The sequence below is a fragment of the Dromaius novaehollandiae genome, chromosome 2 (assembly GCF_036370855.1).
Source record: "Dromaius novaehollandiae isolate bDroNov1 chromosome 2, bDroNov1.hap1, whole genome shotgun sequence".
NCBI classification, from domain to species: domain Eukaryota; kingdom Metazoa; phylum Chordata; class Aves; order Casuariiformes; family Dromaiidae; genus Dromaius; species Dromaius novaehollandiae.
The window spans coordinates 61,299,821-61,318,780 of NC_088099.1; the positions used below are offsets into that span (position 1 = coordinate 61,299,821).

At 36.3% G+C, this 18,960-nt stretch overlaps 1 protein-coding gene across 10 annotated transcripts in view; it reads right to left on the reverse strand.

Moving 5' to 3' along the window:
• The window catches only part of EZH2 (enhancer of zeste 2 polycomb repressive complex 2 subunit), a 53,274-nt gene that overhangs the window by 15,771 nt on the left and 18,543 nt on the right, over positions 1 to 18,960 (reverse strand). For 9 of the 10 annotated variants that reach the window (XM_026123576.2, XM_064506646.1, XM_064506644.1 and 6 more), the window contains 7 exons: positions 13,708 to 13,831; positions 13,054 to 13,182; positions 10,044 to 10,160; positions 8,399 to 8,519; positions 7,483 to 7,626; positions 6,830 to 6,932; positions 6,088 to 6,251 (listed from right to left, as the gene is read on the reverse strand). In XM_026123576.2, the coding sequence (XP_025979361.1) occupies positions 6,088 to 6,251; positions 6,830 to 6,932; positions 7,483 to 7,626; positions 8,399 to 8,519; positions 10,044 to 10,160; positions 13,054 to 13,182; positions 13,708 to 13,824 (895 nt within the window). In that variant the 5' untranslated portion in view covers positions 13,825 to 13,831. The remainder of the gene's footprint in view (positions 1 to 6,087; positions 6,252 to 6,829; positions 6,933 to 7,482; positions 7,627 to 8,398; positions 8,520 to 10,043; positions 10,161 to 13,053; positions 13,183 to 13,707; positions 13,832 to 18,960) is intronic. The other variant, XM_064506641.1, reaches the window with a different exon arrangement.

Consider the following 18,960-nt stretch of genomic DNA (forward strand, 5'->3'; position numbering starts at 1 on the left):
CTAGTATATTCATTGAATTCAGTGCTATGTTATCTATGTATACACAAAACATGTTAAACAAAGACTAATGTGGAGATTGAACTAAGATAACGGGAGGGGTGGAACTGTTAAAATTCATAAATTATAATGATATTATGAGAGAACCACTAGCCTTTATTTAATCACTAGCATACACTTTGTTTTTAAGAACAAAATAGCTGCCATAAAATAATTTTGCCTCACAGTTATGACTTCGGCAGCGCTCACTCTTCTGTTCAGTGTAGCAATAGCTTGGTAACATTAACTACCTTCAAGCAGAAAGGGCAAACATTTAAAAAGAAACCAATTTGAATACAAAAGGCTGTACATCAGGTCTCAACAACAAGCAATGTATTTCTACTGTGAATATCTGATACTCTCCTGCCTAAGAATATATCACTAGCCCAAATACCAGACAAAGAAAGAACAGTCCAAACTTTCAACATTACCAGGAATCCTGCAACACTAGAACGAAGGCCAATTTTTCTGCTACGATTATTCAGTGTCACTCTATAGATTTCAGTAGGACACTGCAACTTTACATTCTCCATGATTCAATGACCTACTCAATTTAAAATAAGATCCCTTTAAACTCAGAAATGTACATAACTCATTTTAACCAAACTGCTACCAATAAACACTTTTTCCCCTTAAACGTATTAGTGGTGATGTAAACAACAGTGAGTGAGAAAAACAGAGAGAAGACTCAAGGTGTGTGTGTGTGTGGGGGGGAGACCTGGTGTCAGTTGCCTGTTTCATAATGCTCCATGAAAGCCTAAGAGATGCCTGTCTGAAAAAATCTAATTCCCAAGCACTGTAGAAATTTTTATGCTGCAGTTTTATCACATTATAAAGCCTAAATATTAAGTAACTCCTTAAGGTTATATTTTTCAACATTCAGTGAATAGAAAGTGCTAATGTTCAAACTGAAAGAACAAATCCCTCCCATCTGATGCATATTAATCCATAAGAAGGACCATTCTTCAAAAACACATTCTTTATAAACAAAACAAAAACAAAATCACATCTTTCTCCTTCCACTTAAATAAACCACCAGCTTTTCCTACTCTTCATTTTCCTAGATTCTACACAGGTTTCTCGTTTCAATAATCCACCAAGTTTTTAAGGTTGTACTTCTTTAGTGCAGTTCTGTTCTTTTTGAAGAACATTTTTCAGCTCTTATAGGCAGAGCTCACATATGTTCTCACAGACAAAAGTTTTTGAAAGCAAATCTCATTTCAGCAATCTGGTCTGCAATGTAGCTCCACAAGCACTTGTTTTGGCACCAGTAGTGGTAGCAACTTTCTAAGGGGGCTTCTCTGATGAAGCCACTGCATTTTGGAACCATCACTGCATGCTCCCCTCCCATAATGAAAGGTGTGGTGGAAACCAAGTCATAAATTCTGTATTTTATGCCTGCATTAATGACAACAGCACATGGGAATCTCCAGAAAACAATGCGTTCCAAGGCTTGCTTAGTATCTGTAAAGTGCTGGACGTGCACGCGTGCACACACACACGCACACACACAAAAAAGAGTGCAAAGGGATATAAATGTATTACTAATCAAATATTGCATTACTTGATTACATGTAATTAAATGTAATACACATTTATGCGTATTACAGTTTATAAATCTGAAAACACAGTGAAGCTTCCATTCACCATGTCCAGGCATATAGATACGTAAAAATCAATTACAAGCAAAAAGAAAAGCATAATTTACACATATTGTTGCTAATAGCACTCCTTCCTCTCTTAACCCTCATTCCAGTTAAGAGCCTGAATGTGGTATGTGACTCATGTTTCATACATCCTTGATGTGTTCATATGTTCTATATATAAAATGTTAAAAAAATAAAGAAATCTTACAACTTAATGTCAAAGTATTCCACCTTTTCCTAATTTTAAAGGAACGGTGAGGGGAAGGGACCTCCCCCCCCCTTGAAAGTGGGGGGAAAAGTAGGTTTTTCAACATGGCATCTTTTAATTTGCACCAAATACCATTTTATTCATTCAAGTTATTTCTCAGAAGGAATATGGTTTTACAACAATGCAAAAACACAGTAAAAGCATTTGCAAGCCATGATCCTCAGACTGCTCTAATGTGTAGAAATAAAAACTATTTTTGTTACACGTCAGCTGCAGATGCAAACATTTCTCTCAGATGCTTTTGTGTGAGGTCCTAAAAATCAGTGGTATTTTTTTTCTTTTTCTTTAGACTAGAAAATGTTTAGTTTGTAATGCAATGAAACCTGTCAACATCTGACTTTTTTTTTTTTTTTTTTTTAAACAGAGATGTCTCAAAAATATGCTATGCCTGGTATTTATTCTGAAAGCCTTATCTTATATTGAACTATTTTAGAACACTCAACACAGTATAGTACTGACAACTATAGCCAGAATCTATCAGAACTGTGCGAGGTATTCGGAGGCTTGTTACAAAAGAAAGGACCAGGAAGAAAACTTTGCTTGTATATCTCTATTATGAATGTTTCAAACATCAGTAGCAAGTTTTTTCAAAAGGGAAGAAGATTTCGCAGAATTTCCTAAATAACTACACTCCATATTTCTTTAGTTTCCTTAAAAAATTCATTCCAGATTTGATCCACTAAGTACGTGTTCTGTCTTTGCTTTGCCTTGTGATTTATCACCTGTATCATATCCCCAGTGGGCTCAATTCTCTTATTTTTACTTATGTGAAAGTACACAGGCAATAGTTTAGCCTGAAATGTACATTTGCTTCACAGTCAAGCTATTTGGGAAATTCTCCCTACCTGGTATTTTTCCTTCTTCTAAATTCTTTGTTAGTCCAGACACTTAGGCATAATTTCGTGCTGTCAGCAAATGAAGTCGGTACACAAGTTTTTTCAGAAATGTCATCACCTGCACATAAAGGGATTGCCAGCTCATCAAGGGGATATGACATGTTAAAGATCTAATGATATTTTTTTCAATATTTAACTCAAACTTTCTAAAATAAAGATCTGAAACTATATAAAATGAGGCTAATCTTAACAAAAAGGGAATCTAAGAGGAGGCATTACAAAGCCAAAAATAGAACTAAAAGAATCCCTGGGTTTTGTATTCTCTATGCCTCCTCCAGAGATTTAGCCCTCTCAAATTAGAAATCCGATCACTGTAGCCAACCACATTTTACCAAAACAATTCATCCACAGCATCGTCTGTGGAAGCCAGAACATCACGCTGCAGTACTTAGCAACTGCATGAAGTAGAACATAAGGGTAACTGATTAGGTTGCTAGTAGGAGCATATCAGCTTTGTTTAAAAAATAGTCATGCTGTTACAGACATACTAAAAACTGCTAGTGCAGCCTTCTGATTACTAATGTAGTTTTTTCTTGATGAGTTGCTTATTCCCAGCAATAAATTTGGTGGATTTGGACTGATAGTCTGGAAACTTCACAGAAAGTAAAGATGTCACACAACTGAATTTCTCAGTTCTTAACAGAAACTCCTAGCTCTTGTTCCACTCAAACAATACAGTCCTAGTTTTTTTGGTGTTACTACAGACAAAAACAGAAAGAAGTGATGCATCCCAAGCAGTAACCAGTCATAGCAGAGGTGGGATTTGGATACGTGTTCAGGGAACAGTGGCTGAAGCATCAGTTTGCTAAATTCAGTGTCCAATCTGGAGGCTTCGTAAATAAACTACCTCATGAATGTGTTAATAAAACTTCAAGAGATCTCTTCGCAGCTATCAAATATGTTTTCATCAGTGACACTGCACATGCTGCATGAGCTGTCATGAACAGCATAACAATTACAAGTTATTTCACACACTCTTGAAACAAAGGTGCATTTAAGCTGACTCCTCAGCAAAAGCATGATTTTTTTTTTTCTTTCCACTATGGCCCCAAAAACCTGAGGGGATTGCTTCGTCAGTCCTTTTTAACTAGAAGGCATGACTTAAAATTAAGCCTTAGGCACAAAGCACTTTGGAAAGAACACTGACTTGGTTAAGAGACTTAACAAAAATCACCAGCAGCAAGAACTTAGGCAACCTTTAAGAATAAAGGCTTTGTTTTCCATCTGAAGACCGTGAATAGAGAGAAAGAGAGCACAATACTTTTGGCTCAAAGGATGCTGCTACTATGAGGGCTGAGGTTCCATAGCAGATTAGGGACGTCACTCTGGACTGTAACACTGGTTGGCTCTTGTGCTTAAAAGCATGGCAAAATGAACACTATAAACCAGTCCTCTGCAGCATTAAAAAGAAGTCTTGCAGAGCTGGTCTCTCAAAGCTATGGAGGGACAGTGTCAGGCTTCCCAGAGTAGTAGACACATCATGTGGTCCATGGACCTCTTCAGTTCTACTTGTAAGCACCTGCTGAGTGTGACTAGGAAAGGCAAATCCATATAAGCTACATTAAATAATCAAATATGTATGTATTTTTAAAGGAGCCTTCACCTTCACTGTAAAACTCTCAGGAGTTTATAAAAAATACTATGAAAAATGGCTGAAACCACTGCTCCAGAAGCCTTAAAAAAATTCTGGGGTGCTACTGGGGAAGAAAAAAAAAAAAAGAAAAAAAAAGAAAAAAGCATTTTAAGTCTGAGCAATGCCTTCTCATTGATTTAAAAAACAAAGTCTTTTTAAAGAAGGAAAACAGGACTGGCACACAAATTCCCTGATAGACTATCATGAGTGTCAAGAACTCCTGAAAACAACACCAGAAAAATGGTTTTGCCAAGAGATAGCATACAGCTTTGCTTCCCTGTCCTACATATGAAGACTGACTACAGAGTACTTCCTTGGAATGGGTCATCCAGACAAAGATACTTTTAACAGTATGTAAAGCTTCACAGGACAATGTTGAAGTTGGCTGGTCAAGGCAGCAGCTCTACCTCCAGAAAAATCTTTCTGTTCTTAAACATTATTGACAGATAAGAGCTTTTTTGTTTGTATTTTCAAGCAAGGGCTGTCAACAGAATGCAGGTAAAAAGTGACACTAACTGATCTAACTCCCAAAGCTACAAGTACTAAAGAAACTAGGAACAGGAAGAGCTTTTTTCCCTACAAGCACAACTCCAATTCCTCCTCAAACTGAAAGGCAACTAAAAGATAGTAAAAAGCAGCAGCACCACGTAAAGCCTTCAGTGTAAAGTACAAGTACAGGCAGAACGCGTGCATGCTGAATGGATAGCTGCTGACAAAGCACAAATATTTCCAAATAAGCTACATGCTTGCACACTCACAGTGGAACATGCATATGAGCCGTTAAGTCAAGAGAGAAAATTAAGTTGAAATGGAGGAAATCATAGTATTAAACTGCAAGTCTAAACCACTTCATATTCGACTGTTAGGCTCCCCTTTACATTTGACTCAGTTCTCAGAGAAAGCATCGTCTCAAATAGTACTTCGGAATCTCTCTTCATGTTCTTAAATGGAAACTAACATCCTTGCTAACACTCCTGTTAACTTTTCCCCCAAAAGAATGGGGCAACATTAAAGGAAAATCAATGGAAAGGCTATTACACTTTCTAAAACTGAGCTGTCTGAAACAAGTCCTCTTCAAATCACCACAGAGAAGCGAAGTGGTTAGAAAGTAACCTAAGGAGTTAAAATTAAAAAAAAAAAAAAAGAAGAAAAACAAAAAAGAAAGATAAAATTGTTCATGGATATTCAGTTTCTCTGCTGGAAAATGAAGCAAGTCTGAAGAATGACCAGATATTTTTATTGAGAAACATATTCTATTCTCAGTTTCTCTGTACAAACTGCAGAAGTGTAACACAGAAGACAAGGTAGTTTTCTTGCAAGAATATAAAATGAGAAGTAGAATCAGGTTGGTCCAAACCAAACATTCTATGGAAATTTCTAAATGTAAAAAGGGTATCAAACCACCCCAAACAGAGACATTCAGTTTCTTGAGATATAATATTCACTGCAAAATGATGTTGACATACACAAGTTTATTTTGTGAACTTTAGCAAATATTAGTGCTTTTATTTTTTATTCTCTTTTTTCCGTATTCTACTTTATGGCACTTTTAAGTTTCATGAATACCAAAAAGCAAGAGATGTGCAAGCATACTACAATTGTACTTACGATGTAAGAAGCAATCATATTTAAAACAGCGCCTACAGAACAGCGTGTGAAAGGAGTGCAGGCTCTGCTCCCTCTGAACAGATTTAGCGTTTGGTCCATCTATGTTTGGTGTGCATTCAGGAGGAAGAGCTCCTGGAAGCTGCTGCTCTGTGAGTTCTTTATATCTTGAAAGAAATAAATTGAAGTTATTTATTCAATATAGTAAAAACATGTAATTTTTGACTGCAGCATCACTCCACATTTTCAGTGACAAATTAAAATATAAGAATTATGTCTCTGCTAGAGAGGTAACAGTATGCTCATCAGCATCAATGACGTGACAAGTTATTAATTCCATACTCATTAACACAAATATAAAATTGTTAGGAAAGATGGCATTTACTTTCTAGAGCCCCATCTACTCATTTATATTACTCATCAATCCCCTAAAAGAGACTTTTGTAAGAGCAGCTTTTACTTTCCCACTCAAAAGAGTGACATGCGTTATTAAGCACCCACATTTTGATAGTTTGCAAGCAAGGCTAATGCAACCCCTCTTTATTGTTTGATTCAGTTGGAAGAAACAGTCTCTTTAGTCTTGCCTGATGTAGCCAATTTCCTTCAAGTATCAGTTGCTTATCAACTGCCATGAAACCGAGAAGCAGGGAGGACCACTCCTGATCATCGAATATTTAACAAAGTCAAGAAATCTATGCTTCGTAACGCAACACAACAATACATCCTAGAAGAAATCCTTTCTTACTTTTCTTTCAGTTCTTCTGCTGTACCCTTGTCTGGAAACATTGAGGAAATGGCTTCAAATATCTTGTCAGAAGGAAATTTCCGAGGTGGGTGGCTTTCTTTCTCTGTCAAAGAAACAAAAAATTTGGAAAACAGAAAAAAATATATTTCTGCTCCTTTTCTACTTGAAGGAGGTGTTGAGAGAAAGGGGAACTTCTCCAAAATCCTAATAAAAAAAGAAACACAAGTTTTTATTTCTAAATTACACAGAACTTGGATTAAACTGCTTAAAGTGATCTTTCCTGCTGACAGAATTGCACTTGTAAGATTTGGTCAAACCATTATTTTACCAGCAGATGGAGATGGCAATTCAGAACTTTGCCTACTTTAGGATAATATTCTACTTTGAGGAGTACAAAAGCATTTATTAGATACCTTACTGGTTTTTGAGCACTTGATTGTCTCAGTGTGCAGAGAAACATAAGTTGGCAACAGCACTTTTCATAGCATTCTTTATGCAAATCTTGAACTAAATGGCAAAGGAAACGATGAAGAAAATGATGCAACTTTGGATCTGAAAACTATCAAGCAGAAAGGTTTGAACAAATTTCATTTATTGAGTGAGTAAAGAAAAGGGTTTTTTGTCTTGATTTTAAAGTCTTCAGACAGACATACCTATCCTGTTACCTTCCCGATCTTTTTGCTTGTCATCTCTTTCATCAGGATTGTCATCTCCATCATCGTCATCTTCATCATCACTATATTGACCAAGTGCATTGACCAGCTCAACAAATATTTCATCATTGATAAATCCGCATTCTGAAATTCAGCAAAATTGAGAGTGAACAGAAAAGCACAATGTGTACATGAACTATTTTTAATATTCCCTACACTTGAGTTAAAAATATTCAGTATTTGACTTTTAGACTGATAACTGGGAAGGAAGCCTGTTGAATTTTTTTTTTTTTTTTTTTTTTTATGTTCCTGACTCTCCATTCTTCATACCAGCAGACAAGAATAAATATCTCTTCCTTACAAGGAAAATAAAAAAGGGACTGAAATTACTAGCCAGACTATTTAACAGACTTTATGCCAGAAACCCATTCCAATACGGTCAGATAAAGCCAGTCTGGTATTGCAGGTAAACATACTATGAAGCTATCTTTCTTGGGGAGCTAAGGAATCTTAATCTAAGTTCCACATCTTTCTCCTGCCACTTTCTGCTAGGCAGAACACACTTAGGGACATTACAATATTATATTCCAGAGCTCTGAACATAAAATTGAAGACCAAGAACTTCTCCATGTAAAACCTAGCCATGAGTCACTTTATGCTCTCGTGAGGGGAAAAAAAAAATTTTTTTTAAATTAACATTCAATTTCTCCATACTACTACTTTAAAATTTTGCAGCCTTTTGAAAATGCAAAGCAATATATTTAAATAAGGAAGAATGTTATACACAATGTTTACATAGTATAGGGATTCTACAGATACTACTATAACACACAAGCATCAGGCCTTACGAAACAAAATTGAAAGCAATTATTTATATATGAAGAAGGGATTAGTATACCCGAGTGTTTGGGCTCACCTCTGTCTCCATGCACTTTTCCATCATAGTTCTTGATTAGTTCTTCAATAAAGGTACCATCCTGGTCAAGCACTTCATCTCCCATATATGGAATGTTATGTAAAACAGTTTCATCCTCTACCTAGTAACAACGTTTACAATTATGACAGGGTAATGCTCCTCAAATAATTTGTAAGGTGTGTCTTCATTTGACCATTTCAGCATCACTATTTTCACAATCTACAAGTGGCTAGTTATCACACTTAACAAACAGGCTTCACTGCTATAGCACCTCATCACAACCAAACAACCAAACAACCAAACAACCAAACAACCAAACAACCAAACAACCAAACAACCAAACAACCAAACAACCAAACAACCAAACAACCAAACAACCAAACAACCAAACCCACCCTAATCTTTGTTTAGCAACTTTTTGCACTAGTGGTGACTAGCTCAAGACACTGACACTAGCTCCTAACATTAAGAAGGTGTTTGTATAAAGCTCCTACTATTGAAACACAGTAAGCTACCTAGCCTTGGGAAGTGTTGGTTTGATTATAAGTTCTTTCTCCCTTCCTTGCTTCTCTTCCACTGTAACGTGCGATAGAAATTACTTTTTCATTCCTTTGCTAGAGATGAGAAAATATGATACAAAAAAAATCATACACAAAAAGGTTCTAAATCCAAATAGTCTAAACAGCAAGCATGGAAATATGCCACAAACTATTTAATCTGAACTCCTTTGCCAATTTTGTTTTGTCTGTATATAGACTAAATGTCTAACACTCCAATATGCTATCAGTAAAATTTATGGACCTTGAAATTCAGCTTTATCTTCGATATATCAAAAGAACCTCCAATTGTTTTTTTAAAAAAAGAAAAAAAACAAACCACACAAACACTGATGAATCTATAGCAGTGCAAAACATCCAAACACTGATGAATTGAAAAGTATAAAAAGTATAAAAAAGATGCAGAAGGAATATTTTACATGTACTGATAAAACCAATTGTTTTAAATCTCTTTGCTAAGGTTATTACCATCATAACAATGCCAGCAAAGACCATCCTATACAAAATGCCATGAAAGAACTTTGTTAAGCTAAGCTTTTCAAATAAATGAAATACTTGTATCAGAAATCTCTTTTTAGGGCTTGTACACACAGGGAAACTAATCAGAAGGACAAGCTATACTCCATTGGCTATGTAAGATCACCATTATGTATAGACACTATCTCAGGAGTAAGTTCTCTTTATTTCATAAGAATTATTGTTCTACTCAAGGTATGTTGGTCAGTTGTCTTTCTTACATAGATACATTAATATCCCTCAGAAAACATTTCTCATTACACAGAATTATATGCTCTCTAAAATAAAACTGCATTTGTTAATTGCTATACAATATAATAGATCACTTGAATTAGAGAGAGTAGAACTCTCTCTTTACAGCAGGGTTTCAAGATACTGAGGTTCAATGAGGTCAGAGGTTTAGTTTGTAATTTAAGTAATAATTATTTGATTTGGGGGAATTGAGCCTTATTATAGACACCAAAAGGATACAAAGGTGTAACTGGCAACCAACTTACTGACATTTTAGTTCTAAAATTAAAACGCTCCCTTTTCACCAAATATTTCCCCTCCCATCTTTTTTTTAAACTTACCATAAAATTCTGTTGAAGGGGAGACCAAGAATACATTATAGGCACAGAAGCAACAGCATTGAGAGTCTTTAGGGGGATGACTTGTTTTGGAAAATCTATGTCACTGGTAACAGAGCACTGAAAAAAGGAGGTTGAAATTACACTTATAATAGCAACAACAACAACAACAATAACAAGATGAACACTCTACAGCATACAAAATTCAAACTGTTTGTCAAAATTAAACGTATCTGCCTCCTAAAAATGCATCTTTTTTTAGGGAATAACAGTAAGAATAGGTTTAACAGGCAAGAAGAGGCAAGAACTATTTTTTGAATAACTTCATTAATAGATCGTGGTGGGTTTTTCCCCCCCATCATATATAATGATGCACATGTAGTAGCTGTGACAGATTCATAGTCTTCTCCTCAGGCTATTCGGCCTGCAATACAGAACATGTTTGTTACCTCTAAAGAGATTTAGCACCTGTTGCTGCTACACTCGTGTTAAGAGTACATTTACTCAAGACATCAGTGAGGCAGCTGAATTCCCCTGGTTTTAAAACAATACACTGCAGAAACCACATAAAATTTATGTTAAAATAAATAAATTATACTTTACTGTCAGCAAGACATCTTTTGGAAATAGATGCTCCAAATGTCTTGTTGACTCCTGTTCTCTTTCCCTGTTATTGTCTGCTTATCTTGATCTTATCCTCAAACTTTTGATTATGCTGTTTACAAAAACCAGAGGAAAAGTTAAAATTAACTCCTAACAGACAGCTCTGGACATGCCAATGAGTTTTTAACTATGGGAATGTGTTTGGAGACTCAGAGGTTTATGCAGTCTCCAAAAGATAAACATGCCACAGAAATACAGACACCTTTTCTGAATTACTTGGACAGTAGTATGAAGAATTTTGAAAAAAGTTACAAACAAAAGCAGATAGGAACATACACAGCCAGGAAATGTATGACAAAAGATTTGGAGGCAGGTAAAACAAAGTTTAGAACAGCTATCATAGCTACCTGAAAGGAAAAAAGGAAGTGGAGACAAAAGATCTTTCTCCTTTCCAGAAGGGAAAGATGAACAGAGCTTCACATTTCTAAAGAAATACACAAAGTAATGTAACAAACAGTATACAGAGACAGTACCCTGGTAGAATGACAAAAGTCAAGACTTTTTTTCGAGCTGCAGGCAGTAAAGTCAGATTTCTGCTGTGTATATCAATACTAAAGACACTTTAATACTTTATACCCATCTCAGGTTAACACTGAATTTTCTAGCTAGCAGCCATCTAGAAAATTTTTCATGCATTTTTAGAGAAAAATGGAAAGTAAAAAATAATTTTTCTTTCAATCTTTGGAACTAGAAGTCTCAGACTGACAAATAAACTATGTCAAGATGACTCAACTAATTGGTACTAAATCTCAGATGCGTTCCACAATTGCTTTGCTTTGGAGCTCAGCTTGATGTTCCTTAGCATAGCATGTTATGGGCTCTGGTTGTTGCTGACCAGAATAGCCAATGGGAGTAACTGAAAGCCTACACAGAGTGATAGCTACGTCACCAGTGAGACCCTGCAGTCTTTACCAAACACATAAAGGTTCTCATAAAACCTTTTCATCAGGTAACTCAGATTCTAGTCAATACAACTCTGAAGAAATTCAGCACATTAACAAAAAGATTTTTAAAAATTATTTTAAAACCTCCACCATTTCTCTGTCTCACCTCTCGTAGTTTAAATTATGGCAACGTTAAAATTGAGCACTAAAATTCTTCTGATTCATGAGACAGACTGGATTTGAATGAGGTAATTAGTGATGTGCTTCATCAATTCAGACAGGAGATTAACATGAAAGAATGCTGAATTCAGCTATGAAGAAAAGTGATATGTCCAAAATCTAACTCTGCTGATGAGATATGATTACTATCAAAAAATGAAGATTAGATGTGTACCTGTGTCACTTATTACAGAATATTATAAAAAGTTCTGATCCTACAGTATATGTGTGATATTTGCACAAACATACGTACATACATATATACATGTAAAGGTGTGTATAAGTAATTCTGTATTCAATCATGTTTAAAAGAAAACACTCTGGCAAAAGTACCTTCCTGCTTACAGCTGAACACAGGCACACAAACACACCTGTGTGTAACACACCCCCAGTTTCCCTTGAAAACCTTAGGAGATGAAAAAGAAAAGTCTAACAAACTTCCTTGAAGATTTTTTTAACCTATTCACAGTAATGTTTTTCTATATTCATCCTACCGAGAAGGGTTAGCCCTTCATATTATTACACATCAAACATCCTTGAACTGGCTCAGTTTGAAGAACTGTCTACAGAGCAATTGAGAAACTATATAAATTAACCTGGGCTGAAAGCACAGAGTTGGGACGGACTTCAACCACTATCCAAGCTACCTACACAAAAGCCAGTTTAGGTGTTCAAACTGCATTGCAATCATGGAAGTGATTTTTCACAACTCTAGTGTCCAATTTGAATGTGCAACATAGGAGGTGCACCAACTCAACTCCTTTTAGAATTTATGTGGGTAAATGACCAAAAGACTTGGTCAAATGGTTATGTTCACAACTTTCATGTGCTTTAATTCAACAGAAACCAAACTCTCTCCTCATTTGCACCATTGGGGGTCAACTGCAACAGGAGTGAGATCAGACTAAATATCTCTGAGACAAAGCCATTTAAGAAAAGGCTACTTAGCAATGATAGAAATATTTTCAGAAGTAAAGATGCTGTTTCAGTTCTGCATGTAGTTCAAAGCTAGATAGGCTGCTATTTATTTATTACTTTCTAGAAGTCATTTGATGGACGTAAATAATAAATAACTCCTTTAAGAGACTCCTAAGAAAAATATTTAGCCACCAAGTTATGTCATGCAGAAAAAAAAAACCAAAAAAACCCAAAAACATCAAACAAACAAACAGCCAACTTTCCAGCAATAGAACAAAAACGTGCTGACAACCTTGTAATTGGAATTACCACAACACATGTTAACCAACCTCCCTGGTCCCGCGCAATGAGCTCACAGAAGTCATGATGTGTACAGGCTGTATCCTACGTTGTTTCCATTCTTGATTTAAGATCTCAGTTCTTTCCAGTATCTTCTGACGATTAGAATTAAACATGCTCTAAAAATTAAACACAAATTTTAACCATTACAAATAAGTCACACCTGCTAACCTCTTAAAGCATCGTAACCTTTACTGAAAAGCTACGGAGAACATGAAAGAAATGTGCTCAAAGGTGAACCATTCTAATTTTAAATGCCGATTAGCCTCAATATCTTTCATTATCCCTTTCTTTGACTCTCAATATATTTTCATGTTTAAAAACTTACAGGTTTAGCATGGAATTACATTCCAAATAGAGTTAGAAAGAATGTGGCTAAAAGAATAGCCATACTTACTCTCCAGAATCTCTGCTGATATTCAGCATCTCTGATTAAATCAGATACAAATGTAGTGTTAGGTAACACACCTGCTTATAAGGTCACAGAATTAAAACCAGTTTTCAGTAGGTTAACAAAGTATTTCATGAAAATGTTATCATAGGTGCTAACTGCAGGACAACTTAGTGTCACACCAACTCATACTTCAGGAGAAAATCCATTTTGATAACAGTTTTTAAAACTAAAAAACCAAAAGATAGCATACCTTTACTTCATCTGCACGTCGGAACCTCTTGAGCTGCCTCAGCCTCATGTATTCTGATTTCACACGTTTTCGCCAACAAATTGGTCCTTTCTCAGATTTTTTTCCGGTTTGACCCATGATTATCCTACAAGTGACAATACCATGTTAACAGTATGAATTCTGACCTCTCTACTCACAGTGCAATTTAGAATGATGGAACAGGCAGGAGAGAGACATTCCTTTAATACCAATCAGACACTTGCAATCTGGTCCCAATTTGAAAAAAAGGAAAGAAAAAAAAAAGCATACTTGAGTGACAGACACTGAAAAAAATAATATTAATTACAAGTCAGCAGGACCATTCACACACTTTGCCTAAAATCCATTATCTTTCTGTATATAGCTACTAGAGGTGCTTAAAAAGGTGAAGAACAAGTCAGGATTCCCACTGGAAAGAGACATGCTGGCGTAAATCCTTGCAGGCAGGCTTGTAAATTAACTTCTGGACGACTATGTTTAAGGCAGACAAAAACCTTTTCTTCCTCACAGGGTTTGCCCTCTTCAGACAAATAACAACCCCTACTCTAGGCTTCTGGACTAGATTTCAAGTGGGGAGAGGTGCCCTTAGTGCAACCCTTCCAGCCAGCTACTCAAGCTCCAAAAAGATCTACAAATTCTACCACACGTACATAGTTCTGGAACAGGTAGAAAAAGAGACCTACATCCTCATGCTCGATCTCTCTTGCTTCCCTCCCTTCTCTCTTCTTATAAAAGGCACTCTAATATATATACTCTAATATATAAAAGGTACTCTAATAACATCCAAACTGTCCAGTTGGACACAAATAGGACACAGATTCCACTTTGACTAATCATCCTTCTAGTACTAAGTGCTTCATTTTTTTATTTTTCAGGACTGTTGGCAATGAAGTTGTACTTTTATATTATAACCCAAATGCTTTGTTAGAATATGACAATCTGCTCAACATTTTTCAGAACGAAGGACCGTATGCTATAACAATGCTGGCAATGACTATTTTGACAGCATCCTGAAACAAAACCACTACATCAAAGACTGGCTTCTTCTCAAGAGCTGCACTGTAACAACACACAGTATTTCACTGAGTAACTCAAAAGAGCATTCACGGACTGTAAGGTTGAAAAGTCCAGTGTCCAACAATAATACATTCTCAAACAAGTATAATCAAGTTGACCAAAAATAATTCTAGCCCTCATAATTATGAAGATAAGTAAGCATGAACAGAGCAAGTGATTTGCTGTCTTCTTCAGGACAGAGTAAAACGTTCAGCGCTACCTTGCCACCACAGCTCCTTGACAGTCACAAAGACAATTTTATCCAAGTTATTGAAAGTTCTTTGCTGTTGTAGGCAAAGGTCTATTTTCAGCATTTCTGTGTAATAACTTTTTTAGATCCGATTTGAGTTCTACTTGACTTTATGATGATCTTGAGAAGGAAATCCATGCAACCCGTTTATTCTCATGACTAGATCTTCATTTACATTCAACAGAAAGTAACAGCAGTCTATGAGAGCCTGAAATCCATTTTTATACCAGACACATTAAGTCAGTAAGTTTGGGAGGAGGGGGTTCATTTTCATCCTAATGGCAGTGTTACCAACCCAAATCATAACAAGTATCCTACCAGGAAAAAAGGTAAGGCATACAAATAAGTTTTGCATTATGTCCTAGTGCCTAACTAGTCAAAGAGAGAAGATGGAGATCCAGCAGGGGGAGTTAAATCTAGAGCAAAATGCCAAACATAGTTGCTCTGCGTCCATGCCTCCAGGCAGCAAGTAGAATCTACACCTTTATTTCATTTGCAACAATACAAGCAATTATAAGAGAAAGATATTAAAAAATAAAACAATCCCAGACCACTAATGTTAGAGCACTGTAAAAAGACATAGTGATTCAAAATGTGCCATGATATTGATTAGAGGACAGCATAAAAGCATTGTGAAGTACAGCAAATACATAATATGCTGTACTAAGCAAAGCAAAAATGTGGAAAAACATTCCATTCAGTGTAAATAAATTATACACAGAATAAATATCAGTAAATGACAGAAAGATAGAATCTTAATTTTTAAATAATATAGAGCATCAAAATCATCTTGGTCAGGTTCAGCCACAAGACATGGAAAAAGTATCGATGAATTCAAGAGACAAATGAAACCTCAACTGACATTACCAAATTAGCATAACTCATAAAAACAAAGCATGGATTGTGTTCATTTTAATACTGCATCAAGCATCCCTTTTTATCCTTTTTTCCTGGAGAATAACAAATGACACATGCTGGAAAAAGCTTTCCTAACTAAAATTAAGTTGCCAGATAAGCCCAAAATCAATCTCCATCAACCTCAAAATCAGAGATCTATTTGGAAACCGTATATAATTAGATTAACAACAAAAATCAAACAATTCCCATCCTTGTTTCATATGACTGAAACACACCTTCGGAAGACCCTGCAAACAAGGTTCTAAGACTTGAGAGAAATAAATCCCATCTAGTATTCAAATCAAATCTATCAACTATTTGGTCATGAACATCCCTGTTATCTGATGTGCTAAAATCATAAGAAAAATAACACTTCACAAGAAGACAAATACTTCCTCTTAAAACAGTGTAACTTCTGCACACTCAGATCATTCATCTGAAAAAATATGCAGCTTACAGGAACATTCTCCTCTAACACTAGGTTCAGCTGCTATCAAGGCACAACATACACAACTAGCTTAGTCTTCGAGGCACTCAATAACAAGTCATAGAAGACAAAAGAGTACTGTTGTGTATGCAAAGTTGTAATAAAAAACGTTATTCATCTGTTCTAGATAAAATAACAGTGTCAATGTGCAAAGATTAATGGGCAGCACGTAGAGTTAAATATGTATAGAACAAATTAGAAAAGGCCTTTTTCCACTCAGTGTTGTTTGCCTTCCTAGGGACTGATTGTGTAAAGGAAACATACACGTATATATGCTATAAAAAAGTTATAGCTAAGAAAAGAAATAAAACGTCATGAAGGTGTTTGTATAACACTAATTCCCACAAACCCTGAAAATTTATCAATGAATGTTCTTTTCAGAAGCAGTCTTCTAAACCAAGTGAACTATATTTGCATGTTTCTGGGCAGCTGCACACCACCAAAGAAGAATTACAGTCTTGTAACACATGTATCGTGGTAACAGGTTAACTTTTTTTCTATCCCTAATCTCAGAAGAAAGTATGCGAAAACAGTGGGGAATGGGAGGTAACTTGTAGAGGACACAGGAAAACATTAATTCTCACAGTATGATTGATCTATCATATTAGAACTACAACCAAATGCCACTTACAATTCCTAAAGCCAATTAAGAGTTTGGCCCAAAAACTATATATATAGAAATCTTTATTTGAGAAACTGGAATAAAAAGTAGCATAAACGAGGACTGCCTATGCTAAGTCAGGAATGGAGGAGGCAAAAATGGGACAGAAAGATCAGCCCTTACAGAAAGATACTAGACACTACCTCCATCCCTGGAAGGAAAAGTGATTTGGAGAATTAAAAGATTGTGAGGAAACATCAACATAAACTCAATCTCTGGAAGCAAATTAAGTACTGTATATACTGTACTGGTGCCTTAGCACTAGTACTGGGCTATAAGAAAGACCTTTCCCAAATAACCTTCTTTGACCATTTCTGCTGTTTGCATTCATAAGTACTCTGAACTGTAACAAATTACCTAGCTTTCATCCTGCTAAATAAGGAAAAAAGGCCTATACATACTTCCAGTAAAGCATGCTGCACTGGACTTTGCAGCTAGGACTGCAAAGCAGAAAAGCTAGTGGATTATAAGGTCTATTTGTCAGAACTAGTCAACTGTTGATATAAAATGTCAAGATATTCCTTACAGTGGCACAGTTGCTCAAGCAATATATCTTAAATACAGTTAAGCCTGTCTTATAAGAACAAGACAATATAATGTTAAACAGTTTCAGCTTAGCAAATGAGAACATCATACTGAACTATCTTAGCGCAGCCCCCAGGTTGTGTCCCTCTCTGTTCTTATCCCCCCTTCTGAATTCTGCCACCAATTTCTATTGTTTTAAAATTTTTTTCTTTCTTACTTGTATCATCATCTTCATACAAAGGGCCTACAGAAACCATGCAACTGCTTACGATCCCATCCTGAGAGCACCTATCCAAAAGAACACAACTATGCAGTCAATTGAATTATTTATGGACAAATTTTCTCTAAATAAGATAGTAGAGAGAAAGAGTAACTCTAAAGCAGTCTGCTTCTAGAGCAAACTCTAAAGCAGTCACACTGCTTATAGAGAAGGTCCACCTCCTGAAGTACACAATTACTTCCTTGCAATACCTTGAGTTAACCTTGCCTGATCTTCATACTAAGGAGGCAGACCCTGCCAAAACTCCCTGCACCCTTTTGCCAGGCCCTGTGCTAGGCAGCACTGGGAAATGTGGTGAGACACTTCCCTGGTCCCCACTCCTCATCCCAGCTGATTCTAGAGTCAATCCAGTACATCAAGGACTGCTGCGCTGCCCATTCCAGACAGGGCAATCCTGGTGCCATGGAAAGCCAGGAGTTTCCACTCCAACACAAGAAAACACTTCTTTGCTGTGAGAGTGGTTGAACTCTGGAACAGGTTGCCCAGAGAAGTTGTAGAGTCTCCACCCTTGGGGATATTCAGAACCTGACTAGAGGGAGTCCTGGGCAGCCTGCTCCAGCTGACCATGGCTTGAGCAGAGTGGTTGGACCAGACAGTTTCCAGATGTCCCTGCCAACTCCAGCTATTCTTTGAGATGTATGTGCCACACTTAAATGCAAAGGTTTAACACCTGGGGTCCAATGCTGCACAGAACCTAAGTGGTCCTCCTTAAGCACAGAATGGCACTGCAGATTTCAAGTGGCCCCTCACTACCTGTTCTTTACAGTTGAACATTTCCACACTGTGCTCTCCATTACTCCTACCATCCACATTTTTCCATTACTTGTAGTATTACAGCTACCTAGTTCCCCAAGTTACAGAGATTTCACAATATATCTAAGTGCGTGGGACATTACCTTTGTCCTCTCATTCGGTATAATTATTTAATTTAAAAGAGTACCATCAAATACACTAAAAATGAACAAAAATAATCCTAATTTCTGACCAATCGGTAGCTTTAACTACGGTATTATGAATGAGACATACTCAACCTACCTAAACAATGATAAAAGAAAAAAACCATACATGAACAAAACATA